General features: G+C 48.9%; 1 protein-coding gene across 1 annotated transcript in view; it reads left to right on the top strand.

Moving 5' to 3' along the window:
* Positions 1-18,192, top strand: part of SDK1 (sidekick cell adhesion molecule 1) — a 502,369-nt gene that overhangs the window by 449,236 nt on the left and 34,941 nt on the right. The window contains exons 36-37 of the mRNA XM_015427208.1: positions 6,393-6,554; positions 8,816-8,941. Coding sequence (XP_015282694.1) covers positions 6,393-6,554; positions 8,816-8,941 — 288 coding nt within the window. The remainder of the gene's footprint in view (positions 1-6,392; positions 6,555-8,815; positions 8,942-18,192) is intronic.

The raw sequence follows: 18,192 nt of genomic DNA, 5'->3' as shown, positions 1-18,192 counted from the left end.
GTGCGCCTTGGTGTTTAGTCATGCCGGCCACATGACCACGGAAACGTCTTCGGACATCGCTGGCTCTTCGGCTTTGAAACGGAGATGAGCACCACAACCCTAGAGTCGGACTCGACTGGCTTTCGAGCAAGGGAACCTTTACCTTTACCTTTTACTATAGCTTTTGATTCTTGGAGATGATATTTGATATTTTTGAGATCTCTTATATTGTGAACTGTGATTAAGATGATTGATTATATATGTAGAAATTATTGTAAAAATGTTTTTCAAAAAATATAAAATTATTTATGATATGCTATAATCATCTGTGCATGGTACTTGTATGTTCGTTTTCCTACTTACCGTGGGTCCTTGTTTGGTTTTGTGACTTGATATAAAGGCAACAGACTCCAAATTACCTACCCTGTGTCTCCTTATAATACCTGTTCTCATATCCCTGAGTTTTCACATATCCCAAAGGTTCTTCAGAGAAAGACCTCTAGGAGTCACCGTCGCCATCTTCCTCTCCATTCTTCCGTCAGTTCTCTTTAGCGTCCCCCTTTTCAGCCGCTGTCTTCTCCCGTCAGCGGCCTTTCTTTCATCCATGCCGGTGCTTTCTTCACTCTCCAAGAGCATTTTTTAATCAAGCCCTCGGCTTAATCTTGCCCCACTGACAGGGAGCGCCAACGGTGTGATTAATTTACCAAAATATCGGCAGAGAAAGAACGGATAGTCTGCCAGCCGATGAAGGCAGAATCATTCTCGCTCTAAACCTGAAAAGAACTAAAAGGCAGGCCGGGTCACTTTAGTTCATGTATTTAATATTTATTTTATATCTCTGGTCTAGACGCTCAACTTTGACTTAATGACTCCAAGTAACCAATTCCCGCCGATCCAAAACAACGGAAGGATCGATCGCCAGCATTCGCTTCTGGATTTCTTTTCCTGTTCTGTAAGGAAAAGGAGGAGCTGCGGTGGCTCAAGTGGTTAATACGCTGAACTGCAGGCTGTGGAAGTTCAGTAGTTTGGCAGTTCAAGACCCGGGTACTGCATGATGGAGTGAGCTCCCATCTCTAGTTCCAGCTCCTGCCAACCTAGCAGTTCGAAAGCAAGAAATTGCAAGTAGATAAATAGGTACCACTTCAGTGGGAAGGTAACAGCGTTCCGTGCGCCTTGGTGTTTAGTCATGCCAGCCACATGACCACGGAAACGTCTTCGGACAGCACTGGCTCTTCGGCTTTGAAACAGAGATGAGCACCGCAACCCTAGAGTCGTATTCGACTGGCTTTCGAGCAAGGGAACCTTTACCTTTACCTTTAAGGAAAAGGAGGAAACTGTCTTTGCACCTTGAATTTCCATGCCTTTTGTGCTGGGGAGGAAAAACTTCTCTCCTAACAAAAGCTGGAGAATAATACCAGCAGGAAAGTGGACACGAATCACTATTAGTGATCGTTTTTATTAGGAAATCTGGAGAGGGAATGCAAGAGGCAGAGGACATTTCTGCTTTGTTCTCTGACTTACAGGAAAAGACCCTCACCTGGATGGCCCAGGATCTTGTCAGATCTCAGAAGCTAAGCAGGGTCAGGCCTGGTTAGTCCTTGGATGGGAGACCACCAAGGGAGCTCAGGGTCGAAGGGGCCATACAGACCATCTAATCCAGTGGTGGCGAACCTACGGCACGGGTGCCAGAGGTGGCACTCAGAGCCCTCTCTGTGGGCACCTGTGCCATCGCCCCAACCAGGCCCAGACCATCATTAAAGTGTCGAATTCTCTGCCAAATCATTTTAAGTCAATGAAAGCATTTGGGATTGCTTTCCTTACTTTGTTTGGATCATCTTAAGTTAACGTATGAGTTGTTTTTTTCTAAAGTAAAACCTCAGTATTCAGGTTAAATTGCCGTGTTGGCACTTTGCGATAAGTAAGTGGGTTTTGGGTCGCAGATTGGGCACTCGGGTCTCTAAAAGGTTCGTCATCACTGATCTAGCCCAACCCCCTGCCCAGTGCAGGACCAGCATAAAGCATCTCTGACAAATATTCGTCCAGCCTCTTCTTGACAAATATTCGTCCAGCCTCTTCTTGATCCAATTTCATACTCCGGGATACCAATTTAATCCTTACAGAGACAGGGAAGGGGGTTCTTCCTTTCCCTCCTAATACCTGAGTTTTCGACAATTGTCTGTGACCGCGTGACATGTAACAGGATGCGATTTCTTGTCCTGTCATCCCCGGGCTGTGACTGGGGGGCGGGAAAAGACAAGTGCCGTGGAATTAATAATGTCTGCTTCCGAAAATGAGATGCAGTGGGACAAGTCTGGGCTTATGACGCCGGGTATATAGCCGGAGACCTTGAGTCTTCTCATCCACAAAAGAGGTCTTTTAAAGTTGCCCAAACATGTGCTTTGGTCTACAAGAATGCTCTGAGATCTAACCTGATCTAAGCGTGAGTGGGTTCTCCGCCGCGTGCTGGTCGGATCATTCTTTGTCAGGGCAGGAGATTGCAAATTTAAGCCTCATTTCAGGAGGCATGAGGAACACCATACTGGCATACTGTGAGCAAGGAATCAGCAAGTTCTTATCTCTTTGTCTCCGGAGCCAATTCTCAAAGATGCTTTCTCTTTTATCTATCTATCGTTTTCTGCTTCACGCGGGGAATCGCTCTTCAATTCCAGCACCCCAAAATTGTCCCTTTGATTTCTCATCAGGTGCCTTCTTTTTTTTGGTGTAGTGATTAAGTGTGTGTGGACTCTAATCTAGGAGAACGGGGTTTGATTCCCCACTCCTCCACTTGCAGCTGCTAGATGACCTTGGGCAAGCCATAGTTCTGTCAGAGCTGTCCTTGAAAGATCAGTTCTTGAAAGAGCTCTCTCAGCCCCATTTACCTCACAGGGTGTCTGTTGTGGGGAGGGGAAGGCTGAAGGAGTTTGTAAGCCGCTCTGAGTGAAGGACAGGGTATAAATCCAATTTCTTCTTCTTCCCTGCTGTCCCAATCGAGAGATAACCAAGAGGAGAAGTTTCTCTCTGCATAGCAATAAATACGAAACCGACCCTACAGTTGTTTTTCACAGCTCCCTTTTTAAAAACGAAATGGTGTTGAGAAATGTCAGCTATTTGGCAGTTTTCTTTGTCCCCAGATTTGTTTTCCGAGAAGCACGTTCATCCTCCCCTGGAGACGACGGATGCTGTCCAGTATAATTTTCCAACACTGGGTCCTTTCTCCATTAAACAGTGCTAGACATTTTGGGACTTCAAAGAGAACTTAGTGGGGAAATCTGAACTGAACTGCTTTCCAAGTGTCTATCGTTGTTCGGATCTCACCAATAAAAAAAAAAAGTTCAGATAAATATCTTTCAATATACCTCACTTATATAAACGGAAGAGATTAAGGATAGTATGACAGATGCCAAATGCTGTGAGATGTATATATCCGCTAGCACCTGTTAGGTTCTAAATGAATGCCTAGATCATCCTAGGAAGAGATCCAAGCTCAGAATTCTCTGCAAGCAGCGTGCAGCGGCCACAAAGGCAAATGGAATATTAGAAGCTATTTTAAAAGAGACGGAGGAGATAACTTCCGCACGATTTGGTCATCATAGGTTTAAAGCGGCAGATCAAACCTCTTTGTAACAGAAGAAAGAAAAAAGATAATTAAGGAAGAAACTAACGGCTGAACACACAAAGCCGCCTTATACACAGTCAGACCCTCGGTCTATCAAAGTTGTCTTCTCTGATTTGCAGCCAGCTCTACAGGGTCTCGGGCAGAGGTCTTTCTCGTCACCTGATCCCTTTTTTCACTGGGGATGCTGGGAATGGAACTGGGGCCTTCTGCGTTCCGAGCAGATGATCTGCCATTAAGGCCCAGCCCCACATCTGGCCCTATGCTCCAAAGCCAAAAGCCCAGCCCTTACAAGTATATTTCACAAAACCTTTACATAAACCTTTTTTATATGGAGGAAAAGAGAAAGAGAGGTAATGAATAATAGTAGTGGTTTGCTATTGTGCCACTTTGAAAGTCAAGTTCTACCAAATGATGTGGGCTAACCAGAGGGAGGGAAAGATTAAAATGGGATTACATCAGGATTCCTCCCAAGTGTGGCGTACAGACTTTACGCCCCCTCGTTTAAGCCTTTCCTGGCAGGATTCTCTCTTTTTTTAAAAAAAATGTAAATTATACTACCTGCTGTGTGTCACGAGTTGGGGTGCCAGTCAAAGGGAGTCCAGAACAGGCCAAGGTCAGGAGCCAAGAAGACAGTGCGAAGTCCAAAGCCAAGCCGGGGTCAGGAGCCAGGAACACAGAGCCAAGTCCAAAGCCAGGGGGTCCAAAGGTCTAGGAGCAAGAGCCAAGCCAAAGTGGATGCAAGCGACATGAAGCTGACTTGTTGCTTCCACGAAGAGTACTGCCCAGAGTGTGGAGTTAAATGCTGCTACCCATTAGCCAGCTGCATGATCGGCCAGGCTCCTGTTAGAACACTGGGCTGGCTGAGCATCTCCCTTGTAGCCTGGCCTCTCTTCGCCTGGTCACTAAGTTTTTCCGCAGTCGCTCCCTTAAACGAATCACACGTGGGGGTGAGTCAGGAGGACTTTCAGCTTGCAGTTCTTCCTTCTTATTTGGGCCAGGTGTGAAGACTGCTGTTACAGGCACTTACCAGCTATCCTCCTCTGCTGCTTCAGAGGGGCCCGCTGTGGTTTCTGCAGGCTCTGTCACCTCATCCTTATCCACGCCCATGACACTGTGTAATGTGAAGTATCAACTTTTGGAATGTGAAACAAACCAACTCGGGGACACTCCCTTGCTCTTCAGGGAGACTTTGATTTGTGTACGGTCATTATCCCGTCATTTGAAGCATTCGTACTCAGCATGTTCAATGGGTGGGTTGAGGTTTACTAGGTAACTGGAACCTCTGTGGGAGAGGTGAATGGAGCCTCCATGTTCAGGGGCAGTATACCACTGAATACTAAATGCAGCGTCCTAATAGCAGGAGGAGGGTACGTCCTTCATGACCTGCATATGAGCATCCTAAGGCATGAGAATGGTTGTAGTTGGAGGCAAAATGCTGGACAGTCTGATCTGCCCTGCTAATGCTCAGGGCTAAACTGCTCAAGACAGTGGGAGATCTGAGAACAGACCTCCTCCCATGGTGATTTCTTTGGAGTTTAAAAGCATGCACAGAGGACCCAGCTGAAGGGAGGACTAGCCTCTTTCTCGTGCACATTTCTCCAGTGAAAGTAACCCTCCCAGAGCCTCCAGTTTACCCCACAAGTATGAGTGGGTGGGCCAAGATCCGAGTGTGAATCCTCCGTGAAAATTGCTGGGTGAACCTCGGACCCTGTCACACACTCGTGTTGCAGCCTGACTCACAGGGTTGTTGTGAGCATAGAACAGGGGAAGGCAAGGTCATGTACGCTGCCCTGAAATCATTGTAGGAAAGGCAAGATAAGAATGGAGCAAACAGATAACAGACAGGCGCCATCTGTGGTGGCGATAGCACTATTTGGGGGGGGTGATTTGGGCAGGGAAAACTGTGCAGGCAAAAGGGTCAGCTCCTTTCCCACACTGCAGGCCTGATTCAAGCCCCTCCTCCTCCTCCTGCTTCTTTTAAGACAAAATAATCCATTCATCGGCGGACCTCTCACTGCAGCGTCTCGCTCGGCCTTGACATTCTTGTGCTTCCTTGTAATGCCCTTCACTCCCTTTTTACAATCTTAAATCTCACAGCATCTCTAATTGGGAATGTTTTTTAAAAGGCGGGGGGGGGGGGGAATATCATTCCAAATGTGTTTTTGCAAGAAAATCCACATGGATAATTCTCTTTTGAGATTACTTTATCTCCAAATATTCCTCTTCTATGTACCCGGGTATCTCTCCTTCCTCCGCCAGTGGTTTGTTTCGTGACTGAAAAGTGATTAAAAAGCAAATCTGGTCTGAAATGTTAAGGACTGAAACTCTGCGTTGCTTTGCTGTAAATGGACGAGGCCTAGCTCAATGGAGACCCAGTGCTGCGTATGTTTCCCTGGAGCCATTTGACAATGACTGGCACGCAGGCACCACAGGGAGCCGATCCCCCATGCTCACCTCTTTCCTCTGTCCCCCGTGCAATTAGCGAGGTCCTCCTTCAGCCCCCTGGTAATTTTCCAGTTGCACAGTAAGCCTTTCTCTCCCCCCTTGTCAGTGACCACTTATCAAGCTTAACGTCTAATTACACTTATCTGTGCTGAAAATTGGCCATTATTGCTACTTAAATTCCCACTAATTGTAAGAAATACTTCCTTAGCAAACCGCCGGATAATTTTTTTGCGGGTAATCTAGACTCGATAAGCTCCGTTGCTCAGCTACGCGTTGGATTTGGTTTGGCGGCTGGTGTCTTTCTTTTTTCGAGGCTTGATGCAGCCTGTCGTCATTTTTGCATCCGTTCCAGGGGTGAGCAAAGTGGTGACTGTTGACATCAAGGGGAATTGGCAGCACTGGCTGAAGATCCGAGATCTCACGAAGGGAATTACGTATTTGTTCCGCGTGCAGGCAAGGACCATCACCTACGGACCCGAACTGCAAGCCAACGTCACGGCGGGGCCAGCGGAAGGTAAGGGAGAGGCCACGAGGGATGTACGGGAAAGAGTCGTGCGAGGGGGGAAACAGTCAATTGCTTTAACCCAGCAGCAAAGCAAAGCGTTCAGAATGTATTTTCACACCCAGGGAAGAATTAAGTCACAAGGCACGATTCTGGTAGCTTTCTTAACAGGCGGCGGGGACTGCCCAGGGGTCTCTGCAGAAGAAGCCTCTTGCCATCAGCTCGTAGCCGTGTCTTACGCACGGGAAGAAATTAAGATTCTGTACCGAGAAAGCCAAACTCTGTGACTGGTATATATTATGCAAATGTAAGCATTAGTTTGCCCTCACCTGGATAGGCCAGGCTAGCTTGATCTCGTCAGATCCTGGAAGCTAAGCAGGGTCGGCCCTGGTTCGTATTTGGATGGGAGACCGCCAGGGGAATAGCGGTGTTGCTACGCAGTGGCAGGTAATGGCAAACCCTCCTCTGAACATCTCTTGCCTTGAAAACCCTGTGGGGGTCTCCATAAGTCCGCTACGACGTGAGAGCAAAAAACAAAAACAAAAGCATTAGTTCTCTTCCTTTGCGCCGAGGGCCCGTTTTCTGAAGGTAAGGCACAAGCCGCTCTGTTGGCCGTGACTTCTTTTCTGACGAGGCCCTTCTGCTTTTAAAAGATGCACGATAGCCCAAATCTAGTAACTAGGCTTTTCTCGTCGGCGCTTTGCCTGTGTATCAGGAAAAACATCTGCCTATTGTGCGGCTCTTAAAAGCACAGGAGCCTGAGCAGGATAAGACAGTTGGCAATGGCAACTCTGCTTTTAGCTCGTCACCAATTCGGTTGCCTCTCCAGCAGGGTGCTGCTGAGGAAACTGGGAGGATGCGGCTTTATCTGTACGTGCAAACGGGGTTAGGTGCGGAGACATGGCAAAGAGCTTCCCGAGAAAAGAGAGTGTTTTATTATTTATTTATTTATTTATTTATTTATCCTCTGGCAAGAGACGAGGAGGTAGAGGTCATCAATACAAAAACTCATCATAATTTATTTATTTATTATATTTATATCCCGCCCTCCCCGTGGACGGGCTCAGGGCGGCTCACATAAGCGGCACAGTATGGCCGGTAAACATAAAACAGTTAAAACAGTTAAAACAATCATGCAATAACATTTAAAATGCTCGCAACAATTATCCATCAGTAAGTTTAGGTGGCATACTAAAGTGATATACTAAATCCCGACTTAGTGGTCTTCTGGCCTTCCACGGCATTTTGGTCTGATCTCCATACAGGGCCAGTCCACTAACCACAAATACTGATGTAATAATAGTTGGTGGTAGTGGTAGGCGGTTCCTAGTTGAAGGCCTGGTGGAAGAGCTCTGTCTTACAGGCCCTGTGGAACTGTACAAGGTCCCGCAGGGCCCTGATTTCCTCCTTTTCTCAGAGGGTAGCCATGTTGGTCTGCAATAGAAAAGCTAAATTTGTGTCCAGTACCACCTTAAAGACAGCTGCAGTGGCTCAAGTGGTTAAGACGCTGAACTGCAGACCGGAAGGTCAGTAGTTCTACAGTTTGAGACCCGAGTGCCGCATGACGGAGTGAGCTCCTGTCTCTGGCCCCGGCTCCTGCCAGCCTAGCGGTTCGAAAACAAGAAATTGCAAGTAGATAAATAGGTGGGAAGGTAACAGTGGTTCTGTGTGCCTCAGCGTCTAGTCATGCTGGCCACATGACCACGGAAACGTCTCTGGACAGCGCTGGCTCTTCGGCTTGGAAACGGAGATGAGCACCACATCTCTAGAGTCGGATCCGACTGGCTTTCGAGCGAGGGAAACCTTTACCTTTACCTAAACTAGCACTTTAAAGACCCTCAAGATTTTCAGGGCATGAGCATTCAAGAGTCAAAGCTCCATCAGAGCTTACCTTTTCATAGAAGACAGCTCTTTTCCCCAACACCCTTACCATCACTTTGCAGGTATCGGGTGTGTGTGTATATACTTGCAAGCCTGGATGTCATGGTGACTTCTGGCAACCCCCTGGTGGGGTATGGACAATTCAGAGAGGTGGCTTAATTGCCTGCCTCTGTGTCCTGAGCCCCGGTATCCCTTGGAGGTCTCCCTTCCAATAACTTTCCCAGGTTGGCCCTGCTTAGCTTCCAAGATCTGACGAGGTCGAGCCTGGGCTATCCAAGTCAGGGCAGTTTGCGGATATTCTTGATCTTTTATCTCTGAAGTAACCGGAATGCATACATGATAAAGACTCTTTCACCCCGTCACCTTTGCTGTCGTGGTTTCCACCCTCCCAGGATCTCCCGGTCCCCCTCAACACGTCGTGGTTTCAAAAACGGCCTCCAGCCTGACTTTGTACTGGACCGAGGGAGTTTCGGGAAACGCGCCCACCACCGGCTACGTCATAGAAACCAGACCCTCAGGTATTTATTTATTTATTCAACGCATTTACAGCCTGGCACTTGGCGTTTCTCAAGGTGCCAAACGACATGGTGAGAAAACAGAACTTAAACGCCATCCTGGCATTCTTTGTTCAGAAAATCGAGTTGTAAGATCAACTGAGGGGGCACATTGTTAATCAAATTGCCTTGTTTTATTAATAAATGTGGGGAATTGTGAATATTAAATGCAGGGCCGGCTCGCTCACTAGGCAAACTAGGCGTTCGCCTAGAGTGGCCCGGCCCTTAGGGGCGCCAAACTGCACCTGGCTCCCCCGCCAAAAGCTCCCCGTACCCAGCGTGGCCCATTCCTGCAACCTGCCAGCCTGTGGGAGGCTCCGCCGGCAGGCGCTGGGCGAGGCAGCAGCTGGGCAAAGTGGGTCAGTGGGTGCGGAAATCCTCTGGCCAGTGGCAGCAGCAGCACCCGAGGGAGGGCGGCAGCCCTAACCAGCACAGGGGCAATGCACGGGGGGAGGGGGCGGCACACAGGGGGCGCCAGAAGGGATCCTTGCCTAGGGTGCAAAATAAGCTGGGGCCGGCCCTGATTAAATGGAAATAGGCATTAATTATAGGATCATAACCTGTGTATACTGGAGTTTTAGTTTAGTTTGTTATTATTACAGTCTTAAGACCAACATACAGAGTAAGCATAATAGGTGTATACCGGAATTATATTTCCCAGGAATAGATGCTGAGGCTAGATTACTAAAGCAGTGATTTCTTTACTGAAGGAATCTCAAACATGCAAACATAAAATCAAACATAAAAACACACACACACACACAAAATACAGAACAAAGAATATAGAGTTGAAAGGACAGAGACATTTGCATGAGCAGGATTATTGTTGGCGGGGTAATACTGTACCTGTCCGATGAAACGCTTGGATGATGCAGCGAAAATTGGGACACAATGCGGGGGGAGGGATCTTATGTTGTCTCAGTGTTTCCCAGAATATTGGCATCCGGAGGATTTCCTCGTTCATTCTTTGTGGGCCTTGATTCGTCCTCTGGTGTCATGGCAGAAGGGGGGCGGGTAGGTTTCTTCAGGCTTTTCTCCAGATGGGAATATGGTTGCATGGAAGAGCAGCTCCTCGGACAAAAGTGAAGAGAAGTTGGGCGTTGGATCCATGGAGTGGCCCTCCCTGAGCAAGGTCCCACTTCCAAGCGTTAAGGTTTCCCGAGACTGCTACAGGAGTAACCATTTCAACACTGGGCTTCCCTCCTGAAAGCCACATAGTTGCCTATCTTGGTGATTCTCACTCCATGTTTACCTAGAACACGGGCAGGTATGACAGGATCCACTGCTGTCCACTTCTCAGCCACCGGTCCTCTCAGCGGTGGCCAACGTGCTTGAGCTTCTGGGTTCTTGACAGGGCTGACAACCTCCAGGTGGGGTCTGGAGATCGCCCAGAATTACAACAGATCTCCGGACGACAGGGATCTGTTCCCCTGGGGGAAATGGCCGCTTTGGACAGTGGACTCTACGGCTGAGGTTCCTCACCTCCGCAAACTGCACCCTTTCACCCACAAATCCCCGGGAATTTACCAACCCAGAACTGGCAACCCTAGTTCTTGGATGGACCTGTCTTCCAGCACCCATTTTGGTGTTGCTAATTCCCTGTTGTTTGCCCTTATGCAGCAGAGGATTATGTTCCAAACAGAAGCTTCTTACTGTAGTCTTTTGCGACCCTTTGTCTGAATGCACGTACGTGTATAGTGCTATCTAGTCCGGTATTTACTCAGTGGTTCTCCAGAATCTTGAGTGTAGATATTTTCCCCTATGCACACCTGCTCCCTGATATTCTTTAGGTTAAGATGAAGGACTCTCCAAGAACCTGGGATTTGGAAAGTACTAGAGACTTCCTGTTTGCAAAGCATGTGCTCTGAGCCACAGCCCTTCCGAAAGAGGATTTTGTGGCTTGTGGGGCAAAAAATTTTCTGGCTGGGTGGAAGTCCTCAGTGCAGAAAGAAAAGCCATTTAGCCAATAGAAAGCTGTTCCCAGGATAGATCTCTAAACTGCAAGCTGCCAACCACTTTAGATGACAGTTCTCAGCTGCTGCAAGTTAATCACTTCTGCCAGCCTAAGCAACCGGTTCTGATAACAAGCCGGCAGGTGGGGGTGATGGTTAGTATAGTCAAGAAAGCTAACACTTGGGCTGAAAAACTCTCTTAAAGGAGACCAGTTTCTTGACACAGAGTTAGAAGGGACCCTAGAGGTCACCTACTCCAACCCCCTTGCTCAGTTTGAGAATTAGTCAACTACAGCATCCTACTCTGCTTAAAGGAGCGCATGCCTTTTAAAAATGTTTAAAAATGATTGAAGAAAGCATTTACAGGAGAAATTCTTTGGGGGCTGTGCCTTTAAGAAAAGGGGCTGAGCCCCCAAAAGCCCCACCATAGCTATGGGCCTGCCTTCCTCTTTGAGGAAGCCCTGCTAATCATCAACTGTTCCTGTGTATTGAAATACCTTACAAATCCATTGTGCCTTTCCTATACCACACACACACACACACAATCTCCCTGTTAGCTTCCATTTTTATTGGAACTTCTGCAGTGTTTTGACCATTTCCCCCAAGTCACTCAGATAAATGAGCTCCTAAGGCTACACATTCGGATTCTTGCTGAGGACAGACGTTTTTTCCATTCCGGCGCACATCTCCATTACTCCATTGCCTTCCCCTAATTTCCACCCCGCAGCCTCGATAAACAGTGTTCACAACAAAGTTAATGAAATTTGCTCATTGTTCAAGGATCAGGGTTTCCAGGCGAAACGAGGCTGCTGGAGCTTGTAACCAACTTTTTCACCCACTGAAATAAATCGACGGTTTGAATAAAACAAGGGGTGTCGAGGGACGGGACATCTACCCATCATGCACATCAAAAGACAGGTTGCCTTTTGCCGACACTGTGCTCTTGGGGGGGAGACCACGTCCTTCCAGTTCTCTGAAAGAGGAATACCCCCCTACCCGACATTTTCCCTGTGATGTCCAATATTATTTTGAACGTACCTTGATTCAGTTGCCTCGCCTGACAAGGAGAGGCACGTATTGTGGATGGCTCTGACTCATGAGGTACAACCCACTACGATGCTCTCCTGAGCACACCTGTTCGAAATAGCAATCTCTCACACGTCTCCACTTCATTCTAATGAGACCAGTGGAGGAGTAACACACGGCGACCTGAGCCCCAAGGTCAGGGCTGTGACCAGGATTTTTTTTTTAAACTTTGGGAGGCATTTAAATAAGTTGGGGGGGGCAGCCCCACACACACCCAGGCTGTGTCAGGAGCAACGAGAGAGTAAAACTTTTTAAAAAGTGACGAGAGAGAAAGAGGCCAGAGGCAAGGGCGCCAACAGGAAGAGCAGGGAGCAATGTTCCCTCTAAGCTGTGAAGTCTTGTGAGCAAAAATTCTACTTTGTGAGCTACTGGCATGAAAGCTGGCTGCTGCATAAATTGGTTTGCTCTGGAGCCATCCTTCCAGAGCCAAGACAAACATGCGTGAGCCAGAGGCTAAAAAACTGTGAGCTAGCTCACTAACTCAGCTTAGAGGGAACACTGCGGTGCTATTCTATGTCCTCTGTCAGACATCGTTTCACTTTTTCTTGCTGTGCCCAACAGTATGCAGCGGACGAGGCACCGGGGACAGTGGAGAGGGTTCCTCCAAGGGAGCTTTGGCCTGCCTTAGCCTCCCTTTGTGCAGCCGGGCCCTGGAAACAATTGTCAGAAGCCAACCCCTTGCCTCTGCTCCTCGCCGGGTCTAACTACCGAGTCGTTTAATTCCATTGCAGATTATTTTAATCCTATTCATGCCGCCGTAATAAACCAACAGGGCCATTTGTGTGCCAGGATTCCTCTTCTTTGTTGGGGGCGGAATCTGCAGAAGAGCATGAAATGCGATGCGGGCAAGGGGGAAGGGATGGTAATTGGGATGCCGGCTTATTTCGCACACACTCTCAGCTTCATTAAAACACCCCGTGCCTCGCTAGGTATTATTCCTCCTGCCCGCTGGAAGGATTTTGCTCTCCGGATTTGGAGCTCAGAGGAGAAGAGGCTAATTCTTGTCTCCCGAGTCATTGTTTCATCCAGTGCCGGAGATTATGCGCGGCGCATTTGGCTGTGGAACAGGGATGATGCGGAGCTGCCGGCAGCGACCTTCGGAAGGGCCGCTGACCCCTGAACAGCAAGGCGGACTCTGCGTTTAAAGCTGGGGAGACGGGAGCTTCATGTGTCTGTTAACTGCAACCGAGGCGTCTTAATAGGCCCCTGGAAAGAGTTAGCACTTTGTCAATATTTAAACAACTGATTATTACCTTAGGGTTTCGCATCTCAGCTGTCATCTATTACAGGCCTCATTACCTAAGCATTAAACGCTGTATTCTCCCTCCCCTCCTCCCCACTCCCGTTATACCTCTCAGACCTGGAATTGCAAATGCTCTATGAAATAGGCATTCGCTCGGCATGCCCTGCCTCCTCCTTTCAGGATACTCGGTCGGTTTCTCAGGAGTTCTTCCGCGGTTTTAGCACCTTTTTAATTCTACCCAGTTTTGTTTCAGTTTGAATTTTGGCAAGCCCGGGCACAGAGAATCTGTATGGGTAGTTTAAAAGACACGAAGCAGCCAGGTGAATGGACTGAAAATAAATCCTGAGCATTACTGGTTTAAAATATTTATATCCCTCTTTTGTCCCAGTCAATGGGACGCAATGCAGCTTATCTCAAATTAAAAACGAATCTCGAATCACAAAGATAGAGGCCAGAAGAATTGGCCACGACCTGAACTAAGGCGCTGTCAACAGTGCATCAGATTTACCAAGCCTCCAGAACCTTCACAAGGTCGGGGCCATCCTCACATGTTCAGGAAGCTCGCTCCATAGGAGGAAGAAGAAAAAGAAGAAGAAGAGGAGGAGGAGGAGGAGGAGGAGGAGGAGGAGGAGGAGATTAGATTTATACCCCACCTTTCACTACCCAAAGGTGTCTCAGAGCAGCTTACAAACTCCGTTCCCTTCCCCTCCCCACAACAGACACCCTTTGAGGTAGGTGGAGCTGAGACCTCTGACAGAAACTGCTCTTTTTCAAGGACAGCTCTGACAGAACTATGGCTTGCCCAAGGTCATCCAGCCAAGTGCAAGTGGAGGAGTGGGGAATCAAACCCGGTTCTCCCAGATTAGAGTCCGCGCACTTAACCACTACACCAAACTAGGGAGGGTTGCCATCTGCCAGGTGGTGGCTGGAGAGCTCCTGGGATTGCAACTGATCTGCAGGTTACAGAGATCAATTTGCCTGGGCAAAATGGTCATTTTGGAAGGTGGAATGCATGGCCTTGTACCCCACTGAAGTCCCTCCCCTCCCCAAACCTCACCCTCCTCAGGCTGCACCCCCAAAGTCTCCAGATATTTCCCAACCCGGAGCTGGCAACCCTGTTCCATAGGACAGGTGCAGCCACTGAGACAACATGCAGAACAGAGCTCACCCTAACTCATCTTAGAGGGAACCCTAGTCCAGAGCGACTTCTGGCTTTCTGCCTACATCCAGAAGTTGTGCCCTGACAAGCCAAAACTGTGCACCCCAAAGAACTCCAATTCCACCGGAGACCCTGGCATTTTCGGGGGAAGGGGGTCCTTCAATTCTTCCCTTCAACCGTCTTTCTTTGCCTCTGTGGGGACTGCTGTCCTTCCCTTTCTGCTCTTGTGAGAAACATTCCTACAGTTGCCATCTCTTCCACCCCGGACACAGAAACAAACCAGCAAAAGTCAATAAATGCAAAAGCAAAGGCTGCGGTTGCCTTCCTGCCTTTCTTCCGTCCTTTGGAAAGCAGGCAGCAGCGCTGGCAGTTTGTCAGCTGCGGCCTTCGCTTCCTCATCCTTTTGTTAGGCCCCCGCCAGAACCTCCACCTTTCCTCCTTAAAAATAAATTAACATTTTAATTTGGTTCTTGTCAGGCCCCGGCACGCGGGAGAAACCTTTAGCTTCTCGGCAGCCTTTGTCGACTGGCATACGATCAGGGCAGAAACGTTCCAGCACGATGCTCGACGTGGGGAATCGCTCACGGTGTGGTTCAGAGGCGTCTGGCGGCCCTGCTGCCCCGTGGCCCTGCGCTAACGTGGCAGCGGGCAATCGCCGCCGGCCCGGGGCCGTCGGGGCTCAGGAGACCTTGTTTGTTGACTGGCAGTTTGATTCGGCCCAGAGCACCCGATTAATTGCCTGTGAAATCGCACATTTTGCGCTGGGCCGCATCTGCTCTAACACCTGCAGCTCCGAGCGCCGGCCATGCGTGCGCCTCAGAGGGACGAACGGCAAGTGTGAACCAGGAGCGCTGCAGAGCTGTGATGGAGGCATCGCCTGGCAGGACCAGCTATTGCCTTCTGCAGCAACAGGATTGCCCAGTCCAGAACCCGGAAAGAAGGCTTTGAGTGGTCAGACAAAGATGTAGTGCTCTTTCTCCCCGATCCCCCGTCGACAGGAAGCGAGGATAGGTTAGGGAGCGGTGAAGCATCCATAATAACAAGATGCTCCCTGGGCTGTCTGTCGTCATCTTCTTTTCTTTCCAGGAAGCAATTTTCCCTTTTTAGGGTCGATATTTTCTGCTTTTCTCCCCCAAAACCGCATGCCCAGTCAAGGCAATAGGAAGGGAAGGGACAGACAGAGGTCGATTCAGGGGGGATTGCGGGGGATCACAGTTCCCCCGAGTGAGGTGCGGGGGCGGGGCACACGACGAAGTCCCGCCCCGTGCTTCCAGCTGCCCCACTTCCGGCCCTCATTCAGCCAGAAGGAGGCAGGAGGGGTAAGTTGCTTCCTCCCCGCCTCTCCCCACCCCTGCCTGCCTGGGGCCAGGGAGGGCCTTGGCGGGGCTTCCTCGCACTCCCGCCGGCCTTGCAGGTCCACCGCCGGGCCCCTGATGTCAGGGGGTGTGGCATATGCTAATGAGTTATGCTAATGAGTTCCCCTAGCTCTTTTTCTACGAAACTACCCCTGGGGACAGATGTTTCTGTAGCAAAAAAAAGAAAACCATTGAGATCAATCCTCTCGTAGCCCCCTTCCCCCACCAGCTGGGCTGCAGCTCACAGTACATTAACCAAGAACTGATGGGGAGTAACCGTGCAATTTTGCATTGCAAACTTTGCCTCTCCCTGCACTGATGGACCAATCCATTTATTAGTTTTTGCGTGCAAGCACAAGGGCGAGAAGCCCCGTCACTGTGTGCTGAGGGATCTCTGCTTGGTGCCAACCGGAGCCTCTCTCTTGGGGGAAAATCCTATTAAGGCCATTTCCATTGCGGAACATTTATAAAAAATGTTTGAACAAACGTGTTCAAGGAAAGAAAGCCACTTCGATGGCTGCCGTGTATGGACAGCATTATTATTGGAGTGTTCCCCACCATGGCCAGAGTAAATGCTAGATGAGTTCACCCAGCAATCCTCACAAACAAAAGGACCTTTAACTCACATCCCAGGGGCAAACGTTATCCATGTGTTGTGGTGTCAGAGAAGAGACAGTCTACTCATGCCGCCGTTCATGGAGAGCCACCTTTGCAATTCATAAGAACATAAGGGAAGCCATGTTGGATCAGGCCAGCAGTCCATCTGATCCAACACTCTGTGTCACACAGTGGCCAAAACCCAGGTGCCATCAGGAGATCCACCAGCAGGGCCAGAACTCCAGAAGCCCTCCCAACTGTTGACCCCCCCAAGCACCAAGAAGACAGAGCATCACTGCTCCAAACATAAGAACATAAGAGAAGCCATGTTGGATCGGGCCAGTGGTCCATCCAGTCCAACACTCTGTCACACAATGGCCAAAACCCAGGTGCCATCAGGAGGTCCACCAGTGGGGCCAGAACTCCAGAAGCCCTCCCACTCTTGCCCCTCCAAGCCCCAAGAAGACAGAGCATCACTGCCCCAGACAGAGTGTTTCATCTATTCCTTGTGGCTAATAGCCACTGATGGAGCTCTGCTCCATATGTCTATCCAGTCCCCTCTTGAAGCTGTCTATGCTTGTAGCGGTCACCACTGCAGCAGTGTTAATGACTCATTTCATTGAATGCCTACGAGTTCTCATCTTGTGAGAAAGGAAGAAGAGGACCTCTTTCTCTACCTTCTCTACCCCATGCATGATTTTGTAAACCTCTATCATGGCAGCCTCAGTCGTCATTTCTCCAAGCTAAGAAAGCCTCATGAAGCTTTCTTCATAGGGAAGGAGTTACCATCAACTAAAATAACCACATTTAGAGGGAGGCTTGCAGTAAACCCTATTGGTGAAGGCCCTTGCCCACTTTCCTGAAACACGGCAGAGAATTTGACACTTTAATGATGGTCTGGGCCTGGCTGGGGCGATGGCACACGTGCTCACAGAGAGGGCTCTGAGTGCCACCTCTGGCACCTGTGCCATAGGTTCGCCACCACTGGTCTAGTTTCTCTGGTATCAATAGTTGAAAATCCCCATTTCTGAATGCTGGTGCACACTCTTAACTAACGGAATCCACCAGTGATATTTTCTCTTTGAGGAGGACTGTGAGAGCTTATCTGGGAAACTGCTGCACAGAGTACGCTCTAAATTGGAATTCTCCTTCATATTAACTAACACAAGCAGGTCACATCTATTACAAGGAAGCTGTGTAAAAAACAATGAAGGTTTTATTTGTTTTCCTGTACTCCCAGCTTCCTCTGTGCAGCTACTCTCTCTTTCAAGTAAATAAAACTGGAGGCTCCTCTATTACATTGTAAAAAAAAAAAGTTGCCAAGAAAAAACCTCAATGTTTTATCGCAGGTTTTATATTCATTACAAACATATATCCCAATACATAAACTGTGGTGCTCTATTATAGTCTAATCCATGCTAGCACATAATGCGCTGGTCTGGGGTTTTTTAAAAACGTGACCGAGAAATTACCGGTTTTATTGTTCCATTGACTTCCTCTTAACCCGGCTCAGGCAATGAAGTTTCTAGCCGGCCACGCTCAGGCGGCCGGGGGAACTGCCAATCGCCTTGATCAGCGAATGGGCGACGTGGGAATTCTCTGCCTCTGCGATCAATGTCGCGAGGCATGTGGCACTGAATAAATCAGGACGCTAAAATTGACTGGTGGCAAAACTAAAGGCTCACAGACCAGAGGGGCCACAGAGATAATTTAGCACCACGCCAACCCACTGCGGAAGTGAGATGCCCATCCCAAGATTCGGCCGGGCGGGGGAGGGGGGGAGGAAGTCGGTATTTTAAGCCAAAGGAAGCGAGTCTCTGAGA

The sequence above is a fragment of the Gekko japonicus genome, unplaced genomic scaffold (genome assembly GCF_001447785.1).
Source record: "Gekko japonicus isolate JY-2015 unplaced genomic scaffold, Gekko_japonicus_V1.1 scaffold1021, whole genome shotgun sequence".
In the NCBI taxonomy this organism is placed as follows: domain Eukaryota; kingdom Metazoa; phylum Chordata; class Lepidosauria; order Squamata; family Gekkonidae; genus Gekko; species Gekko japonicus.
This window is presented reverse-complemented; position numbering and strand designations above follow the sequence as displayed.